The 20,985-nt window shown below is 36.1% G+C and overlaps 2 protein-coding genes across 3 annotated transcripts in view; one reads left to right on the top strand and one right to left on the bottom strand.

Annotated features, from left to right (window-relative positions):
- CTNNA3 (catenin alpha 3) overlaps positions 1-20,985 on the top strand; it is a 1,492,024-nt gene that overhangs the window by 564,076 nt on the left and 906,963 nt on the right. Inside the window, exon 1 of one of the 2 annotated variants that reach the window (XM_024561168.3) lies at positions 685-817. The exons of the other annotated variant lie outside the window; for it this stretch is intronic. Within the exon in view, the coding sequence (XP_024416936.3) occupies positions 740-817 (78 nt within the window). The 5' untranslated portion in view covers positions 685-739. Of the gene's footprint in view, positions 1-684; positions 818-20,985 lie in introns of those variants that run through there. 2 annotated transcript variants of the gene reach the window in all.
- The window catches only part of LRRTM3 (leucine rich repeat transmembrane neuronal 3), a 166,672-nt gene that overhangs the window by 107,827 nt on the left and 37,860 nt on the right, over positions 1-20,985 (bottom strand). The window lies entirely within an intron of this gene.

The raw sequence follows: 20,985 nt of genomic DNA, 5'->3' as shown, positions 1-20,985 counted from the left end.
CCTATATTTTCATGCTCAGAGCTTTAGAAACTGCTCTTTTTCTTACCCTCTGACCTCTATGGTGATAACCACTCCTCCTTGACTATACCTGAAGATTACATTATATTGGGTTGTTTTTTTTCTAACTTACATTACAATAAATCATAATTATAATACTATTTCAAATAGTTCCTTTGTTAATTATGCTTTATGATTGCATCATTTATTTCCTACCCACCCATAATTGATAAAGATGATTAGGAAAGGCCTTTCTGATGAAGTAATAGACAATGTGAGTTTTCGGGGAGCAGCCATGAGTAGAAGATCCAGGAAAGAACATTCTGGACAAAGATAACATCTGAGACAAAGGAGCTAAGGCAGGGACAAGCTCTGTATGTTTATAGAACAAGAAGATTTTGGCTCAAGATTTTGGCTTCCTGCCTTCTTGTTCTCCCATCTTCTTATTTTTCTATTTATAGTATTTACATATTTAGGATAACATTTGCTATTCTCTTGGCAAGAAGCTTGGCTGTTTTCTAGATTTTGGGTTCTCTTTCCTGGTAAGTGAGATCACGTTCTGAAGGAATGTTGTTATTCCATGAGATATATTCATTTTGGCCACTACATTATCTTAATGTAAAAAGTGGTTTTGGCAGTAAATAGCACTTAGAATAATGACTGGCATGTGTTAGATGCTTAGTTAATATTTGCTGGTGGAAAGAATGCTTGAGAATTCAGGCTCCAGTGGTAAGGAGATAGTATGAGCGCTTACTCCATGGCACTGGGGAACATATTTAGCCTATCGATAAATGTAGCCTATCTACCACCAACTATAAAGGTAAGGTTATAAAATGTTGGCCCTTTAGGATTGTTCTAAGATTTCAGTGCAATAATGCCTGCAAAGAGGTTAGCCAGAGTCTAGCACATAGAAAGCACTCAAATGTTAGCTGTTGGTTTTAGCAACAATTATTTTGTAACCCCAGAATAGTACATTATAACAGATTGTAAATTTTAACTGTTAAATCTTAGCAGGATTTAATTATTGGTGAATTTTTCATTGTTTACTAGGTAAACATTAACTTATTAGTGAATGGATTGGTGGAATGGGGAAATCTCTGAGATATAAATTGTTCTATACCTTCTTCCTATTTTATAATTTATATGGTCACATGTTCAAGAGTAGGGATATTACTCTTTTTCTTTTTAATTCATGAATGGCATAGTGTTTAGATGAAGAATACAACTATTCCCTTGATCTCAATTTGATTAAAAATACTAAATGTTTGCTTTTAAATTAGAATTGCTCTGGCATTATTATTATTGCAGGAGTTACCTTTAACACCAATTAACTTATATATATGTTAGATGAGGTTGTCAAAAAAGTCTAAATAATTACCCCCAATATATATGTGTGTGTGTGCACAAGCATGCATGTGCGTGAGAGAGAGAGAGAGAGAGAGAAAGAGAGAGAGAGAGAGAGAGAGAGAGAGAGAGAGACAAGAGAGCTCAGGAATATTAACACATTGCTCTTTAAAAAATTGAATTTTCTATCTACCAAGGAGACAAGCTATTTCTCTGTAAAAGCTTTCTGTACTGATAACTCCTTTCCACCTGTACTTGGGCCATGAAGAGATAATGTCAATTCTATCAAGCATAGATCAATAGATTAATTACAACATAGTTCCTCTTCTTGGAGCCTGTAGCAGTATTGCCTTCATTAAAGTGGAGCAGTCTCAATAAAACTATTGAGTACTGGAACTGACAATTATTTAGGGACACTCTACTTTAAAACTCTCATATTATCTGATATGCCAATGACGAAGCAACTTCTTAAGTTTACAAATCTAAATAGCAGAAGAGTCAAGTGGAATCCAAGCTTCTTCTTAGTTTTTTTTTTTTTGGTCACTATTGTTTTTACTACATTGTTGTCATTGTGTCCGGCCCCTGGTACCCTGAGATCTTTACTTAGTAAGTTCAGATCCATGCAAGCTGTCTCACTTAGGTTCCTCATGCTTTAGATAAGATCATGGACAGAGGGGCTTCTCTTCACAGCCCTCTTTATCAGGGTACGTCTTTGATTGTTTGAAACATAAGGAACTCCCTGTCTCACTACAGAATAGATTATTTAAATGTAATTTAGTCATTTCTCTCTTTGCCTATTATATAAAGGCACCTATGACCTCTGAGGGTGTTTAATTCTGGGTATGTGCATGTGTACTAGATTATGTTAGCCATGGAAATCCCAGAGTGAACAGGGAGAGCGGGAGGTGGCGAGTATGGTAGGAATCAGTATCTTCACTATGCACTTTTGTACTTTGTAATCACGTTTCTCTAGGTATTAATAGGTTCTATTTCCTAACAGCATCTTGGAAAGACTAGTAAGTATAGTAAACTTTCACAAAGATATTTCTCAGAGCTTGTGGGAAAAGTTAAAGGAAATTTGTTCTTATAAATAAAGTTAAGTTAATTAAAAACCAGTTCAGCTGCCAGTACATGGAATATTTTTATTTTATTTTTATTTTTTACCCTCACCTGAGGACATTTGTTTTCATTGCTTTTAAAGAGAGAGGAAGGGAAAAAGAGAAACATAGATGCAAGAGAGAAGCATCGACTGGTTACCTCCTGTGGGTGCCCAGACCTGGAATCCTATAGTCCAGGACTGGGGATCAAACCCACAACCCAGATATGTGCCCTGACTGGGAATCAAACCTGCAACCCTTCAGTTATGGGAGAAAGCTCCAACCAACTGAGCCACATCAGCTAGAGCCAGTACATGCGATATTTTAAGAAAAAAAATAGCATTTGATCTTGAAAGCCATATGTGATTAGAAAAGACCATATTTTATTTAAGAAAAATATATGAAAGGGGACCCTAAAATTGCTTATATTTGGTGTCATTGAATAAATAATATTGATGATGCTGAATGACAATATTGTGATTCTGGTGGAAAGACTCATGAAGAAATAACATTGTGTTGGAATAAACAATATCGAGTACACAATATTGTGATTGTGATGGGAAGACTTATAAAGAAATACGTATTCATGGTGTTTTCTAAAGTTTTCATAAAAACCAAGTTCTTGAAATTTGTAGATGGCTTAATTGAAACAAAGTTTCCATTTTTACTAGGACACATTGTATTGCTATGAATATTGCTAAACTTAAAAAGTGACTAGTAGCTTATTTTATATTAATACATTAATATTAATCACCCATAATTTATTTATTTCTCCTTTTACATTTTTCCTGAATATTATATGCAGGGCAAAACCTTGTTTGCTGTGGAGGAAAGTGAACTTATCCATGCTTCCTCCCCTTGAGCTGTATTTCTGCCACTCTGGGCACTGTGCCAGGGGTGAATTGACAGAACAGAGCCCTCAGCCATTCTCCCATTTTTGGTGTTGTCCAAAAGAAATAGGCCATGAAAAACCCCGTCTGGATGTTACTCCAGTAAGTGCTGTAACTACTTTTCAAGAACCACACAATTGCACATGCAGTCCTGCTACATTCTATATACATTGTCAGGTGGATTTCTTGTTCCTTTCCTTGTTTGCTCCATCTGGAGAGGCCCGGGCACCTGTACAAGACTCCACAGCGCCTAAACACAGACACATTAGATGGTGCTGTACCTGCTCCAGAGACCAGAGAGAGATTGTACTGGCACAGCACAATGGGGTCTTATGCCAGCCGGAGGTTCTTTGCCGATGCCGAGATGAGGAGCATGGACGTGAGACTAGGATGGAATGACATATGAAGCAGCCAAAGCCTCCATTTGTCTTTCTGCCGAATGTGCTAAGCTGTAGACACTGCAGTGGTTTCAAAAGTAATAAAAAATATTTTGCTCATTAACTTTTTAAGTCCTGCTGACTTTGTGAAGTCAATATAGCAGATTGTAATTGATTTATGAAATAAAAAGCTCCTGTCTGACCAGTAAGCTCGGCAGTTGCTGCTCTCAGCACCGTGCCCTTCTGCTCGTTAGTGCACTTCCTTTAGCACTGCCCGAGCCAAGGACGCTCTTAGAGCTGGAAGGCTCAGCCCTCTGCAGACAAACCGTTTAAGATGTAGCTTGCATTATCTGCCTGTGGTCTTATGCGTTCTCTCTGTCTCTCTTCTTTCTCATAGCAGCTGAAGGATTTCGTCTTTCTCACAGTCTCTAATGTCCTCATAATACCTATGGAAAGGCAAGGCTCTATTTATTTATACCTGTCTTTTAACATTTTAATCTGTTTGCTACTTTTCCTTTTCTCTCACTTTTTCCTTTCTTAGCTTGTTTTTTTGACATGTGGCCTTATCTGCTTATTGATCTCTCTTATTTTTATTTTTACAAACTTAAAAGGTGAATAATTTTTTCTACTTTAATTGCTCATGTCTAATTTCAGCACTTACTCTTTCATTCCTAAGACATTTTCTACTCTTTAAATTAAACTATCTGGGTTAAGGTTGGCATTGTCTTAGGTATTTTACATCAAATTATGTTCTTGAGCATCATGTAAGGAAAGTATTATCTCTAGTTACAGGTGAGAAAACTAAGATTCAGAGGAATAACTTGCTTGAGTCACTCAACTGTTGAGGGGCAATGCTGGTATTTGAAAGTAATTCTCTCAGCCTCTGAACTCTGTATTTTATTTCCAGTAAAAGAAAAAAAAAGATGCTTCCACTTGCTTCTGTTTTACTTTAAATGCTTTACTACCAACATTTATCTTCTGGCTGCCCTTAGAGGGGCTCATTCTCTTAGAGGTCTTTCAAATAGTTCTGTTGTTCCAATGCCAGAATATACATGTATTTATTTCACAGTTTTGATCTACCCAGGTATATAGGTCTGCTTACTTCTTTTCATTGAGTTCTCACATGTCAAACAGCATGCGTATGGCACCCCTTGTCTCATCATTAAAGGCAGAGGGAAGCATTCTCATATTGTCAAAAGTCACCAAGAGTGGTCCCATAACCTAGAAAAATGAACAGATAGTTGAGCCAAATAGGCAACCTTTGGGAACTTCCTGTGGATTTCATGTTCCCCTTGTTCTTTGACACTACGCCGAGAGCAAGTAAGTGGTAAGATTATAGAGCGCCGCGGCAGCAGGAAAGCAATGCAATGTCCTCACGTCTTAAGTGTTTGCAGGCACCTGGAGTTTCCCCGTGCAGGTATTGTATATCGCATCTAAGTGTCATGCCATGTCCATAATGCATTAGTTTACAGAGAGTTAATGGGTTCCATCCATCTGAAACCTTGCATAATATTGCAGTTGCACTGAACATTACTGTCATTCAAGATGTGCAATATTGTACCAAAAATTAACCACAGATGCCATATTAAGGCAGCTGTGACTCAGATTTAGCTGCAGCAGGAAGAAAATGGTGTGTGGTGGAAGCTGGCCAGAAGAGCATTGGAGATACGCTATAATTGAGGAGGAGGAGAAAAAATATTGAGGTCACACTGCCGAAAAAGACAGAAGTGGAAGTGGGGGAGGTAATTCATAAGGGCAGTAGCAATTCCAAAGGACTCAAAGCCCTAGAAAAGAGTGGGGAATTTGGGGTGAGCTATGCCTGAGGAAGCTGATGAAGTTTTAAAGCAGGCGGTTTAATGAGAACAATATTTACAGATATAACTGAAGGTATAAGAAAACAGCTATAAATGTGATAATTCATCTTTGGGACTTACTGTAGGCAAGATATTGATTTAGTAATAAACTGCTGGAAAAACTATTGATGCTTGAAGTGATCAATGTCTGAGAAAAGAGTTCCGGTGTGTAAGAAGTCATAGCAAACCCAGACTATTACAGGATTTGAGACTATCTTGAGTACCCTTGGACTTGAAGGCTATCCTCTGACATTGGACCCTCATGAGATTCATGAATTTCATTTTCATTTTAGGGAAAACTGTTGGAGAGTTCAGTTGGTTTAATTTTGTACTCAAAGCTGAGGTGGCAAAATTTTACTTCAACAGAACTGTGGGTTTGTAAGATTCTCATTAACTCCAGGCCCATCTGCCTTTTTGCTATTTATTCATTTGGCTCATCTAGTCACTAGTGGGTGGGAAGGTCTCAATAGTTTTGGTTCCCATTCAATTCTGATTTCTGCTTGGAAAACAGAAGAGGCCAGCGACAGCTGTCACATTGCCTAGGTTCTTTTTCCTCTGTGTGAGCCGGAAGATGACTTCCCCATACACCTTGCTGCTAACAGAGCAAGCGGACCAAGTCTTTCCTTCATTCTCATGTTCCGCTGTCTAAAAAGTTATTATTTTTCTCTGCCCATGCTGTACCTGGCTTAGGAAAGCATGCAAGGAACACAGTAGTCTCTGAATCAGTAACTGACGTCGTTGGTGGAGTTGAGAAAAGACTGATTACTGATAATGATGAATCGGTCAGACCTCTTGACCTTTACCTCTAACTTGTGTCTTCTTCCCTGGTTCAAAAATGAAATATTGACTATTTGATTAGTAACCAGGTGATATATCTGGTGCCTTACAAGTTACTAAGGATATTCTAGGCCTTTCCACACTTTAGGGGGAAATTTCCCTATTGCCAAGGGATATCTTTGTTTCCCTTCCTTTTCTTTTAAATACAAAAGAATAAAATAAAAACCTGAGAGTTCCCCCCTTGCTGTTCCATCAGTGCTTCAGCAAGGGAAAGCAAGGCAAAACCAAACTGGTTTTGGAGGGCAAGTAGGGACGAGAGATCGAGTCTGGCGTTTCAAAATCCAGGAAATTACAGTGCCATTTCAAAGGACTCTCTCTCCACAGAATACAATTTTGAAAACTCTGGAATTCAGTGATGATGATGATGATGATGACAATAAAGTGGAGCTAATGTTTATTGGGCACTCAGTATATGCCTGGCAATATTATCTGCATTTTCCCTGTATCATTTCACTCATCCCTGAGAAAGATGTGTGTTCGCTAATGCAGCAAACTGAGGCACAGAGCAGTTAACTGGCTCTTCCCGGCCCCATATCCAGTGTGTGGCAGTGGTTGTACAAACCAGCAAGTTAATGCCCAGGTCTGCACTCTGCTTCTGGACTTGTTTGCTTCTCATGTTGGATGGAAACTCTTATAGTACTTATTTTTTTATTAAATGCACAAATGGGGAACACTTCTGTAGGTGTGTTCTAAAACTGTAAGCAAACTAAAATCCAACAGAATACTAATAAATATATGATTTTCTCACTTTAGAATGACCCAAATCTCGAAGTCATATTTAAGAAATAGGTATGGGAGGAGTGGCTGTTTTTTGAAGGGTTTTATCCCTTTATCAGAAAGACTGAGTAAGGACTTTCTTCAAATGATAGTTTTCATACACTTCACATAAATACCTTTCCTAATAATTCAGTGTAGTCGATAATTGCAGACCAAGTTTGTTTGCTGAGCCTTGCTTTCACACTACTTTTTATTTAATTAATAGAAAGCCTTTATGAAATAGTGTGACATGTTAGCAAATATATCCATCGAATTTTTATTTATTGTTTGGAGTTTCTTTCAGCACCCATTCTCTTCCTCTCTCAGGTTTTTAAATTGTGGTAGGAACACTGAACATGAAATCTGTCCTCTTAACAAATTTGTAAGTGTCCATACCCACTGACTAGCAACTTCCCATTCTCTTAATTCTCTGGAATCATATTTTCAGAAATGTCAGTAATAGCACGTGCGTGCTGTCACTCATGATGGTCTACAGAAATATGGGTTTCTATGTATAACTTTGGCTTTTCTACACTTAGGGATAAAAGTTTGACTTTGTCTTATTTTTCCTAAAATATGTGTTTTCATAAATATTAAGCAAGAATACTTAAATTTATGAACTATTTTGTGTAGTTTCCAAATTAAAACAGAAGTCGTCAGACCACCATATGAGGTTTACAGAGTGTTTTATCTTAAATTCAGTGACAGCTGAAGCACAGGATTTGTGGACGGCAACTATCTACCTACCTCAGAAACAATCTGTTTCCTTTGCTCAGACTGTAATCTTTGTTATGGCAAAACAGTAACTCCTTATCTAACAATGACACGTAGCTGTTTTAAATTTTCTTATTCCTCTAAAATAAAAAAGATCCTGTTTATTTTTTAGAAATTTAGAATACGTTTGGAAGTTCTTTAGATAGGAATGCTGAAGTTCTGGCTTTCTATCCTCTATGTGACAAGGAACAACAGGATATCATTCTTCCTGTGAGCTCTGAACTGGGGCCACTCCTATAGATTCTAAAATTTTATTGCTAATCTTAAGCTTTGGGTCATATCACAAGATCTTTATCGAGGTCTGTCCAGAAAAAGTCCAGCCATCATTAATACAATGAGAACTGTTTGTGTGACATCAATGTAACCTGGCAACCAGGAAGAGGGTACTGGAATGTGCATGTGTGAACAATGACAACTTCACTGTACTAGTCAGTGGGGCAGTAGATGCTGTTGACTGTGTATTGTGTGGCTGTTACATTCAAAATGACTGAACGAGTTGGGCAATGAATCTACATCAAATTTTGCATTGAGCTTGAACATTCCTCCATGGGAACTACTTGGATGATTCAGAAGGCTTTCAGGGATGATGCAATGAGCACAGCACAAATAAAAGTATGGCACAAATGCTTCAAAGATGGTGGAAAATCTGTTGAAAGTGATCCATGTTCTGGAAGGCCTGCAACAAGCAGGACACCTGAGAATGCTGAACGTGTACGGGCTGCACCAACAAAGATCGGTGACTGACAGTGTGAGAACTAGAAGCTGATCTGGGGATTCCAGAACTACTGTGTCCAAGATTCTGATGCAGGATCTTGGCATGAAATATGGCAAAACTCATTTCACAGCTTCTGCTACCAGAGCAGAAGGAACATTATGCTGCAGTTGCTAATGACTTGATTCAAACCACTACCAATGAGCCAGGTTTCCTCAAGAAGGTCATAACCAGAGATGAATGGTGCGTCTATGATCTAGAAACGAAGGTCCAGTTGTCCCAATGGAAGTTGCCTGGTTCTCCATGCCTGAAAAAGGTGCAGCAAAGTTGCAGGAAGATTAAGACCATGTTAACTTTGATTTTGATTGGGAAGGTGTTGTCCATCACAAGTACACCTCTCCAGGCCAAACAATTAGTAAAGAGTACTACCTCAATGTTCTTCGTCAGTTGAGAGATTTAATATGATGACAACAGCTGCAGTTATGGGCAAATGGTGATTGGCAGCTTCATTACAACAATGAGCCCGCTCATGCATCACGTATGGTGCAGAGATTTTTGGTGAAACATCAAATCACCCAGGTAACTCAACCCCTCTACAGCCCAGATTTGGTACCCTGCAACTTCTGGCTTTTCCCAAAGCTGAGTAAAATCACCTTTAAAAGGGAAGATATTTCAGAACGTCAGTGAGATTCAGGAAAATACAATGAGGCAGCTGATGGCAATTCCAACAAAGAATTTTGAAAAGTGCTTTGAACAGTGGCAAAGATGCTGAGACAACTGTGTATGATCCCAAGGTGCCTACTTTGAGGGGGACTGAGGCATCATTGTCCTATGTACAATGTTTCTTGTATCTTCTTCAATAAATGAGTCTACTTTTCATACTTTGTGGCTGGATATTTTCGAGATAGATCTCATATAGCACATGCATTTTATGTCTTTTAAACAAATTTTCCCACATCAGGCCCTTAGCATATTTTTTATCTACAGGATGTGGCAAAATTAAGTTTACAGTTGTGAGTATGCAAGAAAAATTATTCTTGTGTTATTATGTATTATTATATTATTTTCCATCCAAACAACTGCAAATCTACTTTTGCCCCACCCTGTGTTTATAGAGGGTCATTATTTTAGACAATGGAACTATCAACCCTTAGCTAACTCTCATGGAAAGATTTAGAGATAGAAATTATATTGAATTTCCCATGAAATGCCCGATAAACTTCTCCATGGTAGAAATTTCAGTTTTGAGTTTCAGTAAACAAATTATAAATCCATGTTTAGTTACTTATAAAACAACCACTGTTTTAAAAAATACAGACAAGGTGTTTAAGAGGTCTGTGATTCTTTATATATTTTGCTAATAAATCTTCTTCAACATAAGATTTAAAAACTTGTTTTGGAGAAAATGAATGTTGCGAACAAAGGTAGTCAGGACAGAGAATAAAACTGTTTTGCAGAATGTGAATGGATCAGCCTAGTAGAAACCTAATGATAAATAAAACTAGAAAAGTAAGTGTGATTCAGATTGAGGAGAGCTAAAAATGCAAGCTTAGGAATTTCACCATTTTTCTTTAAGGAAGTCATTGTAGGCTTTTTAGTAAGGAATGACATGGTGATAGCAATAACCTTTCAATGTTTTGTAGGGCAGACTGGTAATGAGGTTGGTAGTAACCTATGGAAAAGGTGATGAGGGCAGGAATAAAAGTGGTGGGGAGGAAGATGCAAACGAGCCATGTAGATTCCAGAGCCCGGAGGTTATTGGACACAGGCTGCTCTCTTCTCCTCTCTCTGCCTAACGAATTCCTTAACTTCAGGTCTCAGCTGAAACGTCCCCTTCCAAGGAAGTCTTCCTTGGTCCCATGTGTTGGTGCCCACTCCATTTACACACTCTCCAAAACCAGGTTCTTCACCTTGTAGTGTTAGAAATACTTACAATTATTTAATTAGTTATTTGCAATTATTTTTAAGGTGGTCCCATGAGACATTAAGCCTACAACGGCTAGAATAGTGTTTGTTTTATTCACTACACTATTGCTACTACCTAACAAATAAGTACTCAACAAATTTTTGTGGATTAACTGGCCTATTCTTGGGCCTTTACTGACTGATTTAGTATACAGGGAAATGAAAGGGGATGAGTAGGTGGGAAAGAGTCAAGTATAACTCTCGTTTTAAACTTCAACAGCATGTTAAACAGCTATTGGTCCATTATTTATACTTTAGAATAAATGGCTCTTATACATTTTCCTGTGAGTGGTTTTGGTGGACTGATTGAAGAAGTGAAAATTCATGTATCAAGTTAAAGAAGCAGGAAGGGAGGACTACTGAATGGAGGAAATAGCAAAGAATTGAGATTCAGGATTCTCAGGAAGGATCTCAGTTAAGGATTCAGCAGGAAGACTGTGACCTTGGCTAACAGTTAAAAGGAGAACCATGGAATTCTGTGAATGGTTAATTCTTAAAAGTTATATACAAACCATTAAGCCAAGCCCTCTGTACTTGACAGTCAAAGGCTCAGAAAAGCAGACAGTTGGAAGAGAAGTCAAAGACAGACAGAAAATGTCCCAGTTCTTGATTCCTATTCAAAGTATCCAGCGAAATAGTCATCAGGCTTTGATAGAAAACCTCAAGAAAACCTTGATAGGAAACCTTTCTAGTTTCTTTTTTACTTACACCAATAGCTGCTGACTCAGAAGCCAGTCTGAGCAGGGAACATCTCATGAAAGCACGGGTAAATGCATTCTTTCCCTCGATGCTTAGCCATCTGCTCTAATACTTCGCAGAGGAAAGCACTGTGCACGTTTTCCATCCTACTCACTGTTACTACTTAGGACTTCTGATTATAAGTGAATGCCTTTATTAGAAAAGGTGCTGTGGTGAGAGCTGTGTATTTTGTCAAAAGTGCTCCTTCTTAGCGAACAATCAGAACTTGCGTAAGGTGTCAGCTGCAGAATCACGCCATGATTTGTTTAGAGTGAAGCAGGCTTTCCTAAATGAGTGCATGATGATTTTAAATGTGACTGAAGAATATCTTTTTGGTCAGAGAGAAAATGGCTACTCTTAATAGAGTCTAAAATACTAGATTATCCATCTCCTCTTCATTAAGAACTTTTGACTGAAAGCCTAATGTTTCAGAATTGTTTCTGGATTGTAGACCATGCCTGTTTCAGAGCTTGTATTGACCTGGGCTGGAATAAGTTTTCCTTAAAAGGAAAGGAGTATTATAAAGAACTCTTAAAATTCAATATGGAGGAAAACAACCCAATAAAACACGGGCAAATGCCTTGGTCAGACATATTACAAAGAATAAAAAATGACTGATAAGCCCATGAAAAGGTGTTCAATGTCATTAATCACCAGAGAAATGCAATTAAAATCACAATGTGACACAATTTCACACCCACTGGAATGACTGAAAGGAGTTCAGAGAGGAGTTAAATAAATAAAAACAAAAAACTGACATTCAGCATTATAGATGACGTGAGACAATGAAGCTCTTAAGCATTACGGATAGAAATATAAAATGGTAAAATCACATCGGAAAATAGTTTGAGAGATTCCTTAAAAAGAAAAGTATGGATCTGTTCTATGAACCCACAATGTAAACCCAATGTTTATCCTAGAAAAATAAAAATGTGTTTATGGAAGACCTGTCCATTTGCAGAGCAGGTTGGTTCCTAGCAGTCCAAACTGGAAACAGTGTGTCCAACAAGTGAACCCACAAACAAGGGCCATATAAGAACATAGAGTGAAATATTGTTCAGCAATACAAACGAGTGAACTGCTAATAAAAGCAGTTCTTTATATTACTTCTCTCTTAAGAAACAACAGCCCAGGTCACCAAAAGCTGTGATTCAAAACTGGGCCTAAAACTGTATTGAGAAAAAAACAAACAAACAAAAAAAATGAAACACAAAATACATCGAATGATTCCATCTATTTCAAGTTCAAAAGCAGGCACAATTAATATATGGTGATAGGGACAGATCAGTGGCTGTCTGGTATTGACTTGAAGAAACTGACTGCAGAGGAAGACGGGACAACTTTCTTGGCAATAGAAATTTTCTGTGTCTTAGTCTGTGGCAGTTAACACTTGGTGTATACAGTTATCAAACCTACCAAACCATATACTTTAAATCTGTGCATTTTTGTATGAAAATTATACCTTAATAATGGATTAAAAATCAAGGACTAGGGAAATAATTCAGGAGTCTAACAAAATTACTTTGGAGCATATTTACTGTACCCAAAAGAATTTTCGCACTTTGAAAAACATAAATTATATGCTGCTAATTATAAATGAAAATGTTACTGAAGCAGTATTAAAGAGGTTTATGCGTAGAAATACTTGGTTACCAAAAGTTCAGTTACTGTGAAATTAATGCTTCCAAATATACTTTTTCGTTTTTAATTCAGATTGTTCTCATCTCTTGTTAATCCAAATTAGTGAGAATTCCTTGTAATATTAATGTTAGTGTTATATCAAGAAAATGTGGAAAGGCCTGGTAGATTGAACAATATGGAATTTTCTCTTAATTTTCAATTTTTTAATGAAAACTCAAGCATTATATTCTTTATTTAATATTATTTCATTTCAACTTAAAACTGAAATTTCTGACATTTGTTTGTAAGTTTAAGAAGTTATTTTCAATGAATAGGTAATCACTTTATGCAATTAAAAAGGGCTATTCTCAACCATCTGCAAATGTTATAGCATAATATTTTTCCCTGACATGTATTAAATTGCCAGGGTTGACTTAATTTTTAATGTTGCCATTTCTGAAAAGTTCTTCTCTCTAGTGTATTTTTATTTTACTTTTCTATACATATGAAATATGTTTTAAAGTTCTATTTTATAGAATCTTTAAATAATATCGATATAAAGCTTTTAACATTATGGATTCACTTATGTTAATGTCTTACTTAAGAAAAGTAATTTATGAAATAAATTTTTATCACCTGGAGGAAGCAATAAAACAATATGTATGGGTCTTTTAAAGGCAAAGTTACCTATTCTCCAAGAGCAAATGTACCAAGAATACTGTTCAGACTGAAAAAGAGAGGAAAAAAATTAATATTTTAAGTTAATAAATTGCATTTGAAGATTGAATGTGTGTGCATGTGTGTGTGTGTGTGTGTGTGTGTGTGTGTGTGTGTGTGTGTGTGTATATATATATATATATATATATATATATATATATATAATGAGAAATTTGAATTGATTGTATAATATGATATGGTTAAGAAGGGAGTTCATCGCCTTAGCAGAATTACAAAGAAGGCGGCAAGAGAGCCGCCTGTGAGAGAAATAAAGCCTTGTGCATCCAAGTGGAACCCGAAAGCCACAAGAACTTGGTGGCACACTGTTAAGTTTGAGAGGAGGTGTGTACAGTGGCAACAATTTTTAAAAGCTTAAAAACGAAAAGAGGGTAGAGTTCAAAACATCATAAAGACTGTTAAAAACTCCAGTTTCAGGAATAACGAGGAAAATTTTCAAAAGTCATGGGGTTGAAATAAAGGAACATAACTGTGTTTAATTCATAGTCCATGAAACAGACAGTAACAGAATGAAGTACACTAAAGTGCATTGGAGTGTTTTAAAACAAAAGAATACACTCTGACCTTGTAGATAAAAAGAAAATATTTGGGCCAAAACATTAGATTTTGCAGGAAAAAACCTGATATGAATGTATAAGAATAGTAGAGATGACAGAGTCCTTTGTGATTAAAATAATGGTGACGTTTTGGTTCTGTTAGGTGTTCACAGTGGCAGAGCTTACCTGCAAACTCAGTCAGGAGGGAGGAGTGTCTTGTACCCTCGCCTGCTCTTACCAACACAGTAATGATAACGACAGTTGACATTTCTCGAGCCCTTACTGTTTGAAAGTACTACTCTGCCTGGCACTTCACATACAGTCCTCACAGCAGATGAGTGAATTATAGTCCTTGTCGTACAGGCTTGAAGAAGTTAAGTAAATGACTTAAAGCCACACAGATGATAAAGAGTACAATAGGGGTTCCAGCACAGTGTAATGCTTGTTTAAAACGTGTGCTTTTTCTACTTCACTATCCTTCCTCTTTGCTATGCCCCGTGTAATTACGGAAAGCTTAAGTTGATAAATCTTCCTTGTTTCTATTAAAATAGTGGAAAGGGAAAAGAGCCAGAAAAGGGGAAATAATGCAAATACTCAGAGAAATACAAATAAATTTGCATGAAGGAAAGGAGACAGGGAAGGAAACAACTGGAATCTTGGCAGAAGTCATAGATGACACCTTCCTATTTCTTTTTTCTTTTTTTTTTTTAGTATTGGATTTTTTAAATTGTTTTATTTTTTTTTAATTTTAATTTTTTATTGTTATTCAATTACAGTTGTGTTCCTTTTCTCCCTATCCCTCCACCCCACCCCAGCCAAACCCCCCTCCCCCACCTCCCTCCCCCACCTCGAACCTCCCCCTTGATTTTGTCCATGTGTCCTTTATAGTCAAAGGCATTCCTATATACCAACAACGAAACTGCAGAAACAGAAATCAGGAAAAAAATCCCATTTGATATAGCAAAAAGAAAAATAAAGTACCTAGGAATAAACCTAACCAAGGAGGTAAAAGAGCTGTACTCAGAAAACTACACAACACTGAAGAAAGAAATTAAGGAAGACACAAACAAATGGAAGCATGTACCATGCTCATGGATTGGAAGAATTAACATAATCAAAATGGCCATACTACCTAAAGCAATTTATAGATTCAATGCAATCCCATTAGAGTACCCATCACATATTTCACAGATATAGAACAAACATTTCAGAAATTTATATGGAACCATAAATGACCCCGAATAGCTGCAGTAATTTTGAGAAAGAAGAACAAAGCAGGAGGGATCACAATACCTGATATCAAACTATATTACAAGGCCACTGTCATCAAAACAGCTTGGTACTGGCATAAAAACAGGCACATAGACCAATGTAACAGAACAGAGATCCCAGAAATAAACTCAAGCCTTTATGGTCAATTAATATTTGACAAAGGAGGCAGGAGCATAAAATGGACCTTCCTATTTCTTTTGGTTGAGGGCATTTCCTTGCTTGAATATTGAGACTTCTTGAGATCTTATCTCTATTATCTTGAGAAAATGGAGCTATATCAAGAGGAAAAATTAAGTATGCGGAGACAGAAGGTTTATATTTGTCATCTATATTCTGAGTTCCCTTTCAAGTAGAATTCAAATATCATTTGCAAAGTCATGTGTTATCTTATGAAATAGTTCTGCCTGGAGCCCAAGAAAGGACAGATTTTGGCTATTTAATTTACTGTTTTGCTGATTTGTGACAATACTGTCCTTATCTAGTCACTGATTTTCTGGTTAAGTTTAATAGATATTTCAGGTCATAATCATCTCTAAATTTGTATAGCTTCTGCTTTGAAACATATTTTCTTGGCATTATTAGTACTTTATGTGAAAATAAGCAAGTGCTAGAAAGTGCCCTAATAGAAGATATATTTTTTTCAAAAATATAGACCTATATAGACCTTTTGGGGGGGTATGATAAAGACCAATTGCTTTCTGGCCATCAGTTATTTCACTAAACTTAAATATAATACTACCATGAATGTCTTAGAAGAAGAGAAGGATTTGTGAATTCCTGCTCTATACAGAGAAGAAGCAGATTCATGTGCCCAGAAATTCATGTGCGGATGTCTTCCTAAGAGATGGTGTTGTAAAACCAAAGTGTAAATTCAAAAAATACAACAGAGTAACTTCAGAGAAATCCCAATGGTTGAACTCATGACAGGCAGACTATAACTTTTGTGGATGCTTGATGGTGATACTACCTTACTGCATTTGATTGTGCTATGTAGTTCAGGGCTTCTAAACTTCATGTAATTCAGATTCTCTATCTTGTTTGCGTATTGAAATGTGGCTGTGCATGACAGGCCTAGAAATTTATTGTAAGCTACAGTGCTTTTGGAGTTGCTGAGATATCGACAACTCATTCCATGTATGGAACTAGCTTTGACTCCCAATTAGTTCCAGTCTCAAAGTGCTTTGTAGTAATTGCGTTGTGGGAAAAAATCTCTGAGTGAAGTTAATCTCATATGTGTAGTAACCCTGAGATTCAGTACCTTTTAGAGGTTTCAGAAAGGTATTGCCGATAGAAGGACTGACACGTCGTGGTGCTGTCCATGATACGAGAATATTGAGGTTTATGAAACCTCATTGGTGTTGTAAGGGGTGATTTTCTCCCTCTAATTTGAGATCGCTCATGAAAAAATAAATATAAATAGCCAATAAATGTGCAAGAATTTCTGCAACCTCAACTGCATTCAGATTTGAATTACATGAATTTTGCCCTATCGAACTGTCAAATTGATCTCTAAAATGTCTACACTCCAAATATGATTAATATAAGTACTTTTGTAAGTGCTGGAAGTAATTTTAATACAAACTATCAGGAAAACAGTATCATACTATGGATCAAAAATGCCAAGTCTGTCTCTTTGCTACAGCAGTTTGGCACATTGAAATGTATCCTAAGGAAATAAGGAAAGACAAAATCAAAGCTTTAGGGACAAAGCCACTTAAAATTGTCTCCCCTATATTTTGATTTTATACATTATTCAAATGTACATACACCAATAGCATAATAATTCAGTTGTTGAAACATTTACTTTCTGGGACACTATGAAGCCATTAAAACTCATGTTTTAAAGAGGTTTAATGACATGAGAAATTCTCACAATGTAGTACGTTATAAAAAATGAGACATAAAATTGATCTACAATATGGTTTCGAGTATGTACATAGAAATAATGTGTGTGCATAATACAAGAATGTTGGCTGGTGATTTTATCTTTCTATCAATATTCTGTTTAGTTTACTTTTTAATCAGCATTTGATATTTTAGAAATATTTTGCAGTGAACAATTTTGTTCTTGTAGTTAGAAAATAGACCAATAGATATTGTTTTAAAAGAAATAGGCCGTTAAGTAAAAGAGTTATATATTTAAACCCCATCTATTAAAAGCGTATCTTTTTGACTCAGTATGGTGCTATATACTCAAGTTCATATTCCTTCATTCATCTTTACACAAATAGGTATTCAATGGCTTTTCTGTGTTAGGTGCTATTCATGGTACTGGCTAAGTAATCTTTTTATTTGACAGGGAACTCCTGGATCCAATCTCTTTTAACCACTTGACTTTTAGATTTATTAACTTTATTCATATCCAATTTTTTTGTTTCTTTCTAAAATATAATATGGTTCTATAAATGGATTTTCTCTAACTTAAATTCATTGTCTTTTTAAAAAGTATTTTCCGCTTAATATCAATCTAACATAATATATGCATATATGATAGATCTATCTATCATATTTATTTAGATATACTCTCCAAAACAGTCATAGATGTTTCTAATTTGCTGTAGCCTAGAATCAGACTGTTTCTTGGTTTTGTTTTGCAAACAGGTTGAAATTTGAAAAACAATAGAGGGATCCATAGCCAACTACACACTAGTCTTATTTGATGACAGTGGAAATGGTGCTGTGATCTTGAATAATTCCAATATATCCCGTGGGTTTTACTGGCAACTTTTTCTGGGAACAGATTGGATCTTTCAGCCTCAGCAGAGTTGCCTCTAAGTGGTAACTGGATGCTCAGGGTATTCCTTAGAATAGTTTTGTCTTTTTATATAAAGAGGATAAAACCAATTCAGTAGCTATTTAAAAATCCATTTATCAAATAGCATTCTTAAATGTTTGAAATATATTGAATCATAGATTTTATTACTATTCAGTAATACAATAGCTTCCTCCCTTCTAACAATCTATTAACCATTATTGTTGAATTGAACTTTTTAAGAAGGTATTTTCCATCTTAATCATGATTTCAAATGTTTAGACATAATATATTTAATATTCCTTGAGTGGTACTGTTTGCTCATTTTGCATACGATTAATAACTCAAATGTACTAAAGAGATTATTCTTTATCACTGGCACATTCACCTTTATGATTTATTTCAGGATATTCTTAAGACTTCATTCTTACATTTTTTGTTTTATGATCTTAATTTTAAAAAAATTATCACTTTTTATTGTGTCTGGGAAAATAAATTTTAATGGGCTTTTTTTCACAGTGCTGCCTCGCATATGGTTGTTTTTCTGTCTAAGGCTCAAAGGTATTTGGAGGGTGGGGATGCAAATAGTGATTGAAATCCTGCAGTGCTGAGGAAAAGGTCCCCTTTTCTAATTCATCTAGCCAAATGGGGCCATTTGTTCAATCATTCATTCATTCATTTATCTTAATTTATATAAATGTTGAGTTTGTGTGTATATCACTAATGGAAGATGTAGTGTTGTATATATGTGATATACAATATCTTAATTGTTAACAAATAGAAGGTCAGGTTTATGTCAAAGTTTATGTCTAGATGGTCATCAAAGAAATGCAAGATTGTACACATGGATAAAAATCTTGCATTTCTAGAAAAAGAATAATTTTTTCATACCCATTATTTAATTTTCCATCTCAATGTTTATTACCAGAACTATCAATGCATCTAATGGATTGTTAATAATATATGTGATCATAACAAATAATACCAGGATTTGTGTTATGTGTAATGTTTCTTTTTGATCTTAGAAATTAAAAAATTGGAACATACAAAGGGGGATCCAAAAAAACCCCAGAATTTATTTATAAAAAATTGTGTATTCTTATGTGTTTAAACTTCAGTCACCTTCGAAGTACTCTCCATTTGATGCAATACACCTATCAAGACTTTTTTCTACTGCTCAAAACAGTTTTTGAACTCGTTGATTTTGATGCCTTTTAGTGCCCCTATTTGTTTGTTTGTTTGTTTGTTTGTTTTACCTCTTCTACATCAGCAAAACTTTTCCCTTTGAGGACTTTTTACAGCCAGGGAAAGAGAAAAAAGTTGCTCTGGGTGAGGTCTTGTGAATAGGGAGGGTGGGGCATGTGGGTCATGCTGTTTTTAGTCAAAAACTGCTGAACACTCAGCATGGTGCGGGCAGGTGTGATTTACAAAATCACCCATCATGAAATGGGCAAATGCTCTGAAAGAATCTTCAAAGAAAATTTGCTGAGGCCAAACACAGCCTCTCACAACACCACCAACTGGCAAACTGCTACAGATGGGTTCCTGGAACATTCACCTAGCCGGAGAAGCCTGTACTACAAGGGGCCCGCCCTCCAGATGATAATTCCACCTTTTTTAAAAAAGATTTTATTTATTTATTTTAGACAGAGGGGAAGCGAGGGAGAAAGAGAGGGTGAGAAACATCAATGTGTGGTTGCCTCTCACACGCCCCCTACTGGGGACCTGACCTGGCCCACAACCCAGGCATGTGCCCCGACAGGGAATCAATGGTGACCCTTTGGTTCGCAGGCTGGCCCTCAATCCACTGAGCCACCCCAGCAAGGGCTGATAATTCCGTTTTTTGGGGGGTCCTCCCTCGTATATAAATTTAAGATAGATCACTTTGTCCAATAATAAAATATATCAATTTTCCTTATCCCATTTCTTTGGGTTTGAAATGGGGGATGAATTAAGGAAAGCATAGGAAAAACTACTAACCATGTCTTAGAAGAAGTACTAGTTTGTGTGTGGTAATGCAGAGGTGTGGAGATGCTAGTGCACACTGATTTATATTACTTCTCTCCTAGTAGATTATTACATAGTTCCCTAGTCAATGATCGTGTGAACTTGCTATGGTTTTATTCTTCTATTAGTATTTAGGGAAGAGTCATTTATAGTTATTAACTGTAGCATGTGCTTACTTTTTCCCTGAAAATTAAGTGTACATTCTATTAGATTTATAACACTAAAATGGACCCCAGCTGGCTGTGTAAAAAGCTTCTTTCTAAAAGAGCCACTTTTAAGCTATTTCCTTATATAATCTGAAAGGTATTTCCTGAAAAATTCCTTTACAAAGCCATTTTGCACAGTTGAGTTATTCCAGTTGCACTCTAAATCTTTAAAATGATAAACAATTATATGACATTTGGTGCTTTTAAAAAATAATGAAATCCAAATAGTGTTATTTTCTTTTGCATATACAAGGAATTTTAACAATTATTTATTGATGATAAAACTTTGTATATCAAAAATGGAAACAAGACTATATTTAAAAGGTTAGTATAATTTGCTTAAAATATGATTTAAAAGGACCTTTGTCTACTAAAGTACGACTGGAAACAGGAAAGTTTTATACAATTTCTCAATATAATAAAATTGTTCTCCTTTTCTAATGCCAGTTAAAATGGATAATATGTATTGAAGTTTTACTGTGTACCAGGTGCTTCGCTATTTCTCACAACAGCACTA

The sequence above is a fragment of the Desmodus rotundus genome, chromosome 4, assembly GCF_022682495.2.
Source record: "Desmodus rotundus isolate HL8 chromosome 4, HLdesRot8A.1, whole genome shotgun sequence".
Taxonomy (NCBI): Eukaryota; Metazoa; Chordata; class Mammalia; order Chiroptera; family Phyllostomidae; genus Desmodus; species Desmodus rotundus.
This window is presented reverse-complemented; position numbering and strand designations above follow the sequence as displayed.